The sequence below is a fragment of the Typha latifolia genome, chromosome 5, assembly GCF_019914945.1.
Source record: "Typha latifolia isolate L0001 chromosome 5, TyphaL0001v2, whole genome shotgun sequence".
Lineage (NCBI taxonomy): Eukaryota > Viridiplantae > Streptophyta > Magnoliopsida > Poales > Typhaceae > Typha > Typha latifolia.
In genome coordinates this window covers 16,070,490-16,083,744 of record NC_133090.1, presented here as the reverse complement: position 1 = coordinate 16,083,744, position 13,255 = coordinate 16,070,490, and the positions used below count along the sequence as shown (strand labels likewise).

The 13,255-nt window shown below is 37.8% G+C and overlaps 2 protein-coding genes across 2 annotated transcripts; both read left to right on the top strand.

The window, feature by feature from the left end:
• The first annotated feature begins 487 nt into the window (after positions 1–487).
• LOC140788322 (mitochondrial-processing peptidase subunit alpha-like) lies at positions 488–5,893 on the top strand. The gene is made up of 13 exons (XM_073137529.1): positions 488–638; positions 1,641–1,862; positions 1,940–2,236; positions 2,324–2,491; positions 2,577–2,744; positions 2,850–2,930; positions 3,056–3,122; positions 3,265–3,362; positions 4,362–4,434; positions 4,527–4,597; positions 4,680–4,729; positions 5,322–5,434; positions 5,538–5,893. Exons 1-13 carry the CDS (start codon positions 600–602, stop codon positions 5,585–5,587), a joined length of 1,497 nt encoding a protein of 498 aa, XP_072993630.1. The 5' UTR covers positions 488–599; the 3' UTR covers positions 5,588–5,893.
• Positions 5,894–7,415: 1,522 nt separating this feature from the next.
• On the top strand, positions 7,416–13,255 carry LOC140789751 (ATP-dependent 6-phosphofructokinase 6-like). Its single transcript, XM_073139566.1, has 14 exons — positions 7,416–7,944; positions 9,071–9,117; positions 9,245–9,284; positions 9,468–9,530; positions 9,611–9,748; positions 9,881–10,039; positions 10,119–10,172; positions 10,638–10,706; positions 10,833–10,962; positions 11,264–11,304; positions 11,463–11,687; positions 12,192–12,237; positions 12,335–12,489; positions 12,689–13,255. Exons 1-14 carry the CDS (start codon positions 7,666–7,668, stop codon positions 12,926–12,928), a joined length of 1,686 nt encoding a protein of 561 aa, XP_072995667.1. The 5' UTR covers positions 7,416–7,665; the 3' UTR covers positions 12,929–13,255.

The window sequence follows — 13,255 nt, the reverse complement described above, 5'->3', positions numbered from 1 at the left end:
GCTTCTTGCAATGCAGCACAGATTAGGTTTTCATGTTACATTATTAATCCGATATTTTTGTAGATGTGCTTATAAGTATATGTATGTTATGAGTAAGCACAAATTTAAGTTTTGTACATCTAATATTCAACATCTTTTCTTTGCATGTTATCATTTGAACAGCAAAATTCTACCTTTTAAATGTCAAAAAAGAAAAAGAAATTGTCAAAAAAGAGAAGAATAAATCCAAGTTTTTTTCCTATTGAACTAATTTCATCCTTCTCAATCTTAAGTAAAATGTACATATTCTTTTTCATGATAAAAGATCATTAAATCTAAACCATAAAAAAGATTATAATCTTTTTGAATACGAGGATGCATTCTGATGAATTGAGAGGCTTCTCAAATACTAGAAAGTTAGGGGGGGTTTCCTGAAAAATGACCCTCAGATAACGCCGTTTAGTTTGACCGTCTCCGTTCACTCACCAAGCAGGCTAAACAATCAAGCGAACCATATAGTTAACGATAGTATAAATAATAAAAACCTCACTCCGTTTTCTTTCTCCGACGCCTTCACTCCGCCCTACCTTTCTCTGATCTAGGGTTTGGTCGCTCCCATCATGCATAGAGCTGCAGCCCCCCACCTTCGGGCTCTCAAGGTTGGTCCTCCTCATACCCCTAATCTTAACACATCATCTATTCTTCTCGTATTTGATTTCCATTTCCAGCATCGATTGTAACTTTCTGATCTGATGTTTCGTGGATCTCATAGAAGCCAGAACAGTGAGAATATTTATCTTCTTTTTTATTTTTTTTCAAGCTCGTTTGGTCCTTGAAACGATTAAATATCATTTCGCTGGATTACTGGAGAGAGATTTGAGAAAACTGTTTGTTATGTGATTGTTCTGGGAATAGGAGTCAAATTTGTGCTTGGGAGTTCTCAATCTTGTCGTGGCTCGTTTTAGGTAATACAGCTAATATGGTTTTTATCCAGTTGCCTTAAATTGGGTACTTGTAACTGTGAGCAAACTGCAGTTATTCTCTGGATATCGTTGTCGAGCTAGCTCAGTGAAGGAAGTAATCATGACACAGGAAAATGGGTATTTTGTGGCTTGGATTTTGCAGTTAGAATTGGACTTTCTGTTGAAGGATTACAAATCAGCTCAAGCTCTTGGGCTGTACTAATTTATCATTTAGTTGAATATCTGGTTTGAATTATGGCGCCTTTGGGAGATTAAAGTTCTTGAGCAGCTGCATACACCTTGTTATGTATTCAGTGCTTATCTCGTTGATTATGATTGATTTGACTTGTAGTTAGAAATTATGTAGATTTGGGCCCCTTCAGGTCTTATTTTGGTGTAAGGCTGTAGAAATTAGAATCTTAGGCTCAACATTCTGCCATTCTGGTATTATTGAGTCTGATTATACATTAATCATACGCTGTGGTTGATGGCACCTGACAAAATTTAGATGATTTATGCCAAAAGTGAAATGCAGTTCAGATTATTCAGTTTCACATTTTTCTTATCACTATACCCTTCTTCTTTATTTATCTCTTCATCCTTTTCTAATTTTATAGGTAATAGGTAGCTGCCTCTGTTATTTGACTTGATATATTTCATGTTAGCTTAGACATTCTGTAATATTATTTGCTTTTGCAGCACCATGCTGCAACTAGATTTGCAAGCACAAGTGTTGCAACCAGGTCTTCTGGTGGTTTCTTTAGCTGGCTTACTGGGGAACGATCAAGTCAACTTCCTCCTCTAGATTTTCCACTTCAAGGTGTTAATCTTCCTCCACCCTTGCCTGATTATGTAGAACCTGGGAAGACCAAAATTACTACTCTTCCAAATGGTGTCAAAATTGCCTCTGAAACATCACCGGTATGCTCATTTTTTAGAATCTATTGTAATTCCTGTCTGCAACTTAGACATGCAATTGATTCTTTTGACTGTTTCAGAACCCAGCAGCATCAATTGGACTATATGTGGACTGCGGTTCTGTATATGAGACACCTATCTCATTTGGTGCCACACATCTTTTGGAGAGAATGGCTTTTAAAAGCACAACAAACAGGAGTCATTTGCGCATTGTGCGTGAAGTTGAAGCAATTGGAGGCAATGTCACAGCATCAGCTTCTCGTGAACAGATGGGATATACCTATGATGCACTGAAAACTTACATGCCTCAAATGGTTGAAGTGCTTATCGATTCTGTCAGGAACCCTGCTTTCCTTGATTGGGAGGTTAATGAGCAGGTAGACAATCTTAGGAATTATGCATGCTTGGTTTTCTGCTCATTCAATGACAGATATTTGATCTAATTCTTATCTTGCTAACTACAGCTGCAGAAAATAAAAGCGGAAATAGGAGAAATTTCAAGTAATCCTCAGGGCTTACTTTTGGAAGCTATTCATTCTGCTGGCTATGCTGGAGCATTGGCAAATCCTTTGATGGCTCCAGAATCTGCAATAAACAGACTGAATAGCTCTATTTTGGAGGAGTTTGTTGCAGTATGATCAAATCTTAGTCTTATATGTAAGACTGTTATACTATTAATTCTCTGCTTTCACATTTTCTTTGTTTTGGGAAATGTAGGAGAACTATACAGCTCCTAGAATGGTACTTGCAGCATCAGGTGTAGAACATGATGAGTTAGTGTCAATTGCTGAACCGCTCTTATCTGACCTTCCCAAAGTCCATCGTCCTGACGAACCAAAATCTGTCTATGTGGGAGGGGATTATCGCTGTCAAGCAGATTCAGCGGTGTGTATTAGTAATTCTGCAAGATCCATTATGTTATCGATCTATTTCTTTTGGATCAAACATCAAAGATCTTTCTTATGTTATACATATTTCTTCTTACAACAGAAGACACATGTTGCCCTTGCTTTCGAAGTTCCTGGAGGCTGGCATCAAGAGAAGGAAGCTATGACACTGACAGTGCTTCAGGTATTGGCAAGCTTCCAACTTTTTCTTAGTTTAAGCTGGGAAGTTCTTTCTTTCGGACATTTGTATGCTTAATTGGATTTCTTTAATATGTGATGGTCGCCCAACAAAATTTAATGCTGTTGTAGATGCTCATGGGAGGAGGAGGCTCATTCTCTGCTGGAGGTCCTGGGAAAGGAATGTATTCTCGTTTGTGTAAGTTATAAACCTCTACTTGTTTCAGTGCGAATTCTGTAGTGTAGTATCAGCATTTGGTGTCCATCATCTTCTCTTTTATGTAGAATATTGAAGCTCCATTTGATGTTTTCATATACATTAAATGTGGTATTTTCTACAGATCTACGTATTCTAAATGAGTTCCAACAGATTGAGTCATTCTCTGCTTTCAACAGCATCTACAATAATACTGGCATTTTCGGAATTCATGCAACCACGGTAAGCCTTTCACTGGACACATGATATAGTTGATATTATTTCTTAGCTATTGTTCATAAAATCCATGACTCTTATTGGTGCTTTCGTTTCCAGTTCTTTGGTATGAAGTTGCTAGTTCTGTCCAGTTACTAGTAAATATTGTATACTGATTTTCTCTGAAGGAACTTCTAGGAAGTCTTTGCTTGTATAATGTTAATCACTAGGAGGTACTTTTGCTAATATCTGTAACCATTGAATGGGGATTGCTTGCCACAACATGTTGGTAATCTGATCTGTGCATTTGGCATGTATTGACATGCAGTGACACGAATTGCAGTAGTTGTGTTGCTATCATGCTTATTAGGCTTGGTAGGGCATGTCTTGCTTGGATGGTTTGTGGTAGTTGCTCTATTTTTGTCTCCTTTTGAATGACTAGTTACATTCCTCAAACGTTTCTGACCCATCTCCTGTGCATAGCGAGTTGACATCAGGTTGGACACTAAGTATTTCAGTTGATTCACCAGTATTATGTATGGTGCTGTCATGCTATTTTGTGTAAATTTTGAGTTTGTTGTTTCTGCGGCCTATAGTGAAATCATAATCAATATAGAAAAGGTTGTCATGCAAGCTGGCAGTTGAGCAACTAAATAGTGCATGTGTGGTACGCGAACATGTATGCACTTCTTACTTATGGATATTTAGGTTCAGGAACTAGTATGGATTAGTAGGAAACATGAATTGATTAAAATCATGAGGAAAAAGTGCTTGGGGTAGATATTCATGTCGGTTTGCCCTTTGCTGAAATATTCTAGTAAAATGAGTGGTTTTAATTGAAAGAAACATCACGATATCAAAGGTCAAATAAGTCATATGAATGCTCTATATGGGTTTGTTCTATGTGTGTGACGGGGGACCACAAGCTCATATTCATATCTCAGCACATAGACAAGAATTCTCAATGCACTTTGCTCTCTTCCCCTCAGTGAACGATCTCATTAAACAATTTGGTTTATCCACCAGGGTTCAGAATTTGTCTCTAAGGCTGTTGATCTAGCAGCAAGAGAACTTATTGCAGTTGCAACTCCTGGACAAGGTTTACAATTTGCTCTCAACTTTGCAGATTACAGCCCCTTCTCTTAATTATTCTGAGTATGTTTACATCTATTTGCCTTCTTTCCTCCATAGTTGACCAGGTGCAACTAGACCGTGCCAAAGAGTCGACTAAGTCAGCAGTCCTGATGAATCTGGAATCGAGGGTATGCATTTCTTCCGTTTTAAAGCATTAAAAAGTTCTGCATTTTCATGATCATTTTTTCAGACAAATCTCTTCAATTGCAGATGGTGGCATCGGAAGATATTGGACGGCAGATTTTGACATATGGAGAAAGGTATATCGTTGATCATAACATTTTTAATTTGCAATGTAGCAATCACTTGATGGTTTTTTTATTTGGGCATTTCAAAGTATGTCAAAGTGAATGTATTTTCAACTTTGAAGTATACATGAAGTGAAGCTATTGACCCTTTAAAATATTGGTATCTTAGAAAACAGTTTGAAATGGTTTGAAGATAATACGGGAGCGTTCAACATTTTTGTTTCACAAATAATGTTAGTTGAAACCAGAAATGATTTAGAATTTGAGATTATCTCTCTGTGGTATCCTTCGTTTCAGTACAGGAAAAATGGTCATTTGCAGTCTGAAGATTGAACATGTACAGTGATGTAGTGTTACTCTAAAATGTATACCATTTTTCTGTCAAAATGATTTTCTATAATTGCTTTAGCTCTAGGTCTTAGTACTTGTATAGCTTTTGAGTTATACCATCCATTACAAGATTTTTGTAAACCCGGTTGTTTTATCCAATTTCCAATGCAAACTTCTAAATAATCACAAATGCTAACTCTAGCTGCAATCACACAGTGATACTCTTGTTTTAATCTTGGTATTCATTCCTTTGTTATGATTGTTTGCATTGCAGGAAACCCATTGAACATTTTCTTAAAGCAGTTGATGAAGTTACTCTGAAAGACATTGCTTCAATCTCAGAGAAGATCATTTCTTCACCACTTACAATGGCATCTTGGGGGGACGGTATGTTCTAAGTAACTGGCAGGATTGAGCTAACAATTCATTGAAACCTAGTTCTTCTGGTTCTTATAATATCTTGGAACGTCTTGTTTTCTTTTCTTGACAGTTATTCATGTCCCTAGTTATGAATCCGTCAGCCGAAAGTTTCGTCCTTAGTCATTCCTTGGTCTAAAAAGGGTAAGGCACTTCGGCAATTTTGAAGGCGCAGGTGTGCAATCACCTGGTGGTGGCTGTAACAGCGGTAAATAAACAGTTAACCTCTATGAGGATTATATATTATGATTCATTGAAGCCAGATACTCTTTTTCTTGTTCTTGGCATAAAACTAAGATTCATAATAATGTACTTGTCAGCATGATGTTTCCTTTGCCATTCTGCTGTCCCTTGCTCTTCTCCTGTAATGCTGCTAAAAGTGAATCCCTTGGTTATGCTACATAATAATTTCTTCAACTTTGATACTTAGAGATTGTTTCGTTTCTTAAGTCTCTGAAGCTACCATGTATACTTTTTAACTGCAGTTCATTTGTTTGGCCTTTTTGTAGTCCTGCATCTCTATGGTGCTATTTTAGAAGTGGAAATTTCAGAAACTAATGTCAAGGTGGTGCCGGTAAAGATTGAAATGCTATTTTACCTTGATTTACTCGATGCTTGGTTAGCCTTTAGTTCGGTTTCACATTGGACACCTCGATACAATGGAATTTGCAATATTTTCTTCTTCCAGTGCAAGATATTTGTGATGAAAAATTGGCTTATAAATACCATTCATTGGACTTTGACCTATTTATAATAAAATCAAGGGTGGTTCAAAACGTGACTGCATTTTGTCGGATAAATAAATGATTACTTATTCGGCGTGCGAGTTTGAATCTCGCCCTTGGTTAAATACTGTTTCGCTTTTGTCGCATCACATTCGCATTCATGTAGTTATCTTCTTACTCATAGTTCCATGTTCCTTCCCAGGGACCCCACAGAATTATTCCCCTAGCAAAATCTAATGGCAACTAATTACTATGGGCGTGGCAACTTGGCTTTGATGAGAGCTACCAAATTATTCCTTTGCCCCTTTCTTACCTAAAAAAATTCGATATCACCCTCTTCGAATGGCTTTGCAATTGCAAGGTTAGGTCACTGTATCAGTTTGATTCCCATAATTTGGCAAAGGCTTAGTAGGCACTAGAGTAAGTACTCAGATAAAATAATGTTAAGCTGCTCAATAGGCTGCATATAGATCACATCTGACATCTAATATAGTTATGATTAAAATAAAGTAAGTTCATTCTAAAAATATTGTATGCCAACACGGCGTAGAAGGTTAGTTAATTATGAGACAGATTGAAACCCTTGGTTGCTTTAGAAAAGAAAAGAAGCATTATTTATCTAACTGTCTTCTTCCACAAGAAGATAGATTTATATATGAGATACGAAGGGCACTTAAACAAATCACCTTAGAGCTTGTCATGATAGCGATGGAAGAAGGTTGGCGACGTTTGATGCAACTAGAGATTTCTACGGTGGTTTTATATCAACTAAGATGACACGCATTTTAATATGTCATCTCACATTCTCGAAGGCACGATCTTGTTATACGCGGAAAATGCGGGACCCACACATTTGGAACTCTCCAAAGATTTGGACCGCAAATATGAAAACATAATATATATATATATATATATATATCTCACTAAGTGTATCTAATTATAATAAAGGTGGCAATGCAATACTAAGCTTTTTCTTGCCCAATAATTTGAAAAATCTCACGTACCATCCTTCCATAAAAGCTTCTTCTGGTGGGATTCCTCATTCCTCTATCTTTAATATTTTATTCGGTTCTTTTTTCTGGAACAACTTCTGAATAGACCTCATATTTATAGAAATTTATCTTGTTATCTGATGCTATCTATGTATTCAAGACGACGAGAAGGGGCACTACTGTAATTATAACAAACCCGTTGTATTTATAAAAAACCGCGAAACCATTCGCACCGCTCCCCCTCCATTTCCTCTTTACTCCTCCGCCGTGACGTCATAAAACCGAGGTTTAAAGTCTAAACTCGCCGCCGGTTTCTAACCCGCTATATAAACCTCCCTCTTTAATCGCTCTATTTAGATGCGCACGCCTTTCTAGATTCCTCCTCTATTTCCTGCGCTGAATCCCAAGCCCTACTTCATTTCTCTCTTTCCTTCCCTTCTCTTCTCTTCTTCGATTTCTACTACTGCTGCTACTACTTTTTCTGATGGCGTCTTCGGCTCAGGATGACCTGGCGGTCCAAGACTTCGACTCGCCGAGACCGAGGCATCTCGACTCGCCGAGATCGAGGCATCTCGACGAAGTCCCGATCCCGTCCGCTTCCTGCTTCAAGGTCTCGCTGCCGCCGAGGGAACTCACTTTGAGGCCCAGATCTCAGACGGACATAGAGGTAGAGGACGAAGCGGATGTTAAGATCGTCGAAGGGGAGTTCGGATACGTTCTCGAGGATGTCCCGCACCTCACCGACTACATTCCTGATCTGCCTGTGAGTTTGTACTAGATCTTTCGATTCTCGATTTGTTGGTTTCAGATCGGAAGCAGATGCGGTGTTTTGTTGATTGTTTTTTATGTTTCTATTTCTTTGTTCTCTTTTGATGATCTAACTTGTTCTCCTGTATGCTAAGTTGTGTGATATTTAATGGATTATTTAATCTGTAAGATTTTGTTGTTATCGAGGTTAAAATAGCCTTCTCCGGGTGTGATAGACCGCCGGAGTGACTCCGGCTATTTCGCGATTTACTAATATCAAATTGCTGGAAGCTCTCCATCTTAGTGGTTACCAACTTGCGCTTGCTTTGCATGGCTTGGGATTAGAATGTAATCAGAAATAGGCCATTAACTGATTACCTATATGGCTAGAATAGGTAAAAACATACAGGTATATCTGACGCCCTATGAGTTTAGAATTATAATGCAAGAGGTATTCGACTCATAGGTAAGTTTCGTTCTGTATATCGCCTGTCTGATTATGGAACCTTTTGAGGATTGCAATTTGAATGGTTGTGCCAAGATGAAGAGGAAGAAGGAAGTATTCAAGGAACTACATGTGGGTTCGTGAGCATTATACTCTTCTGCTGTCTTACGTTGTTGATGAGTTAAGTAAAACTGTCGGGAGGAATCAAGACAGAACTCATGTATGTATCACATCAGTTGTTGTTTGCATCGAATGACAATTAATGAATTGTAATTTTGCTCAGATCATTAGGAGAAACCAAGAGAGTGCTTTAGTATGCATCACATCAAGTTGATCTTTGCATTAAAGAAATAGCGGACACTGTAGTGGAATTTTCCTACTTCCATGCTGTTATGTTTATCATCCATGTGTTGCATGTTTTAGTATAAACTAACGTCTTTGTGAATTAGTGGTGTGAATGACAACTTTTTTTTTCTGTCAAATAATTCATTCTTGCTGAGGCAATCTCCTTTAGCTGCTAGATTGGAACTGAAACATACTTACAAAATATTATTTCTATTGAAGGTTCTTAATTTCATGCCACCTTTTCTATGGTTGACTGATTTACTTAGCAAAGGAAATATCTTTTCAATAATTATTGCAGCCTATATCTCTTTTGAATAAAACTTGAAAATTACTTGGTGGTCTTTTATTGCAGACTTATCCAAATCCCCTGCAAGATAATCCCGCTTACTCAGTGGTCACGTATGACTATCTATTCCATCTTCTAATAGTTTTTATTTAATATTTTCTTTAAGTATCAAGCATATAGTAACCTTAGCTCTGTGGAAAGACCAAGTTATGAATGCTTTTTATATTTTCTTCTTACCAGGCAGTACTTTGTTGATATTGATGACACAGTGCCCCAGAAGGTGACTTTCTCTTTCTATGTTGGCCTCACTGTTTTATGAATTAATTGTATAGTTCTTTTTTCTTCATCATTTCTTCTTTGCATCTTCAAGGCTTGTTCTCACTTCTTTCGTTAGAGTATCTAATGCTGATTCAATGTGTTCCATCTTTCACAAGAAATCTCTGTTTTACCATCTGTACAACAGGTTGTCTCTCAGAAGGACAGCCCAAGAGGGACACACTTTCGGCGTGCTGGACCCCGTCAAAGGGTAGATTTCCCTGCACATATTCCTGTAATTGTTGGGATGCCATGCATGACCATGGACTGAAAAAATCCCTTGATTTTCAGGTTTATTTTGAGTCGGATGATGTCCAACCTTGCATTGTCACATGTGGAGGGCTTTGCCCTGGGCTGAACACAGTAATTAGGGAATTAGTATGTGGGTTATCCCACATGTATGGTGTCAACAAAGTGATTGGGATTGAGGTGAGTTTCTAACCCTTCGCTTGCAGATTAGGTTCTTAGTGCTGTTTGTCTGGGACTTTCTGAAGTGCTGTCTGTGAGTTTTTAGATTTGTCATGTTGTTACTTCAACTTATCTGATCATCAGCACTTATAGGGTGGATATAGGGGCTTCTATGCTCGAAATACTCTATCTTTGACCCCGAAGAGTGTAAATGATATCCACAAGAAGGGTGGCACTGTCATTGGGACATCACGGGGAGGTTATGACACTTCAAAAATAGTGGACAATATTCAGGACCGTGGGATTAATCAGGTGAGAAGGAACACTGTTTAGCATAGCTATAACTTATTCCATTGCTTGCCATGCAGTACTTGATGAGTCAATGCTTCAGGTCTATATCATAGGAGGAGATGGAACCCAAAAGGGGGCCTCTGTGATTTTTAAGGTAATTATTTTTAGAGGTGAAAATTTTATTCTTCATAATTAGTTGAGACTTATGACTTCATACATTGTGTTGCAGATCAGGTAGGGTTTGCAGATCTCCTAGTCTTTAATTGCTAATTTTGAGATGGTAGATTAGGAATTTTTCTAAGACTTATTACCTAGATTAAGTCTTTTTGGAACCACAACTTCTTGTTCCTTTTATTTTCCTTTGTTTGAAGAAAATTTTTTTCATACTTCGCAGCAGTCTGGTTACTAATTTGATCCATAAGATGTCTATTTCCCATTTGCAGTATTAAGAAAGTGATATTTTTAGATTCTAAGTTCTGATACATGGGCAAAAGCAGGAGGTTTTTAAGTAGATTTTACTTTTGTGTATCACCTTGACAAATGTTAGTTATCTTCTGAACATCGTAAGAAGTAACTGAACATGAAGGTTTTCTGATTTTTTACTGAATTGCTATTGTAGGAAATTCGAAGGCGTGGTCTAAAGGTGTCTGTTGTTGGAATTCCTAAGACCATAGATAATGACATTGCGGTACTTTTTGATCCTATATGTGGAGTCATATGTTCATAAGTTGCATCCTCGTTCTCCTTTCTCAATGAATCATGCAACCATAAGATTCTCATTGATTTTCAATGTTCTAATTTCTTATTCAATCAGGTCATTGACAAGTCCTTTGGTTTTGATACTGCTGTGGAGGAGGCCCAACGTGCCATTAATGCAGCCCACGTAGAAGCTGAAAGTGTTGAAAATGGCATAGGCCTTGTCAAGCTGATGGGTCGCTATAGCGGTTAGGTTTTTTTTCCTCTTGATGAAATAATTTGAGTTGGCAGAAACATATGATGGTTCATTTTCCAACAACTTTTTTGTTTGTTTACATGCACTTTTCTTGATTGAAGGCAACCATGCAACTACTGTTTACTCTAGGTCTTTTAGCTACAAGTTGGGAAAAAAGTTACACATTCATAATTTATTATAGTGTCTTTATTTTGCTTAGACATGCTTATTATGGCTATTGTGCCTGCAGATTTTTTGGAACCTCTTCCTCTTTGTACATTTTCTGTCACATCTAACAAGATCTATTGATGCAGGATTCATAGCAATGTATGCTACCCTCGCTAGCCGAGATGTAGTAAGTGTGATTGTCTTGTTTGATTAGTTGAGTCAATTCTTGATTGGTAAAATTTGCAGTAACTGATTTTAAAGCACTGATTTTGAAAGTTCAGCCCGAAATGCTAGGCTAATAATTCTTTCTTTTTGTTTCCTTTGACCTCTTTTCCTTTTCTTCAGGATTGTTGCTTAATTCCAGAATCAAAATTTTATCTGGAAGGGAAAGGTGGACTTCTTGAATATATAGAAAAGCGGCTTAAAGAGAACGGACATATGGTTCTTGTGGTTGCTGAGGGGGCAGGGCAAAAACTTATTGAAGAATCTATGCAGTCCATGAACGACAAAGATGCTTCTGGAAATAAGCTGCTTCTTGATGTTGGAATATGGTTATCTCAGAATATAAAGGTAGGGTCATGAATATTCTCTTCCTCATATGTAGGATTAGTTCCATTTTAGTCTTCTGTTCAGCAGGATGCTAGACATATAGGTTATATGCACTGGGTAGTGGACTTTTCACATCATTCCCTCATTTAGTGTTGAAATAATTCTCTTTTATTTCAGCATCCAAAGTAAGGTGGTTAACTGTTAAGTTTTTATCGCTTTGGTCTATATTGACTTCCCTGGACACAAAACTCGCAGCCCACTGGAATTTTGTATGATGCCATCATCTGCCAATCTCATTCTCCATCGAATACTATTGGGCCCCGTCCTGACTTGTTCTCATAATGCAATGTCCTCCAGAACTTAGAATTTGTGCAACCCAAAACAATTGATTCTGGTGGTGACCTTATGCTGTTTTTGATATAGTATATAGTACATAGTACCACGTATTCATGGGGTTGAATGACTACAAGTTTTACTTTTGAAAATTTGATCTATATTATTTATGTTTCTCCATTCTTCATGTAGACTTACTTCACAACCAGAAAGATGGTGATAAATCTCAAGTATATAGGTACTTAAGTTGGTTTGCCTTCTTCCACTCGTCCAGTTTTTTTTTCTTTCCTTTTTTTGTATATTACTGTATTTACTATTTGAATTCTCATTGGCAGATCCAACGTACATGATTCGTGCTATTCCAAGTAATGCATCTGACAATGTCTACTGCACGCTCCTGGCACATAGTGCTATTCATGGTGCAATGGCAGGCTATACTGGTATCACTGTGGGGGTAGTTAATGGCAGACATACTTACATACCATTTCATGTAATGATTTCCCTTGCCTTTTTCAGTCTTTGCATGATTATTTAATATGTGAATTAAGGCCATCTTCCAATCACAACCTTTCTCATTACCATGCTAACTATGGTGATAGAATAGTGTGAAAGTTCATATTCTTTGATTTTTATTGCGATGAAATTCTGACCAATTTCCCCATCATCTCATGGCTTTCTTCTGACTACAGAGGGTGACAGAAACACGGAACAAGGTTGTGATAACTGACAGGATGTGGGCAAGGCTTCTTTCCTCAACCAACCAACCAAGTTTTCTAAGTTCCAAAGACATTGAGGAGGCAAGAGTTTCTGAGATGAAACCGACCGGCTCACCCACTAGGGCGAACTCCACGGATGCAGAAAAGGCGCAACAGACAAAGTTACGAAATGGTGAGAACCGCATGGCTGGTGGTCGTAATAAAGTCCAATAGTTTTGATTAAATGGCATAGATGTTCTAGTTAAGCTGTCTGCATTATATCGACATTTAGCTCCAGCACTCTGCACATCAATATGGTACCTATCCAGTCCATCTCAGGGTACGCGACACTCCACTGTCTGCATAACTATGTGAATAAAGCTTATATGATGGTCATAGGTGGTCTTTCAGTTTTCTTCTGAGCTCGTATGCATCCATTTCATAGTACTGTTTCTTTTACTCGTAGAAGCGGCAGTAGCGCAGCCTAGTGGAGCTTTTGTAAACTATGTCAGATACTACGGTTATATTTCTCAGACAAAGACATGCTTGGTTAACCCGTTA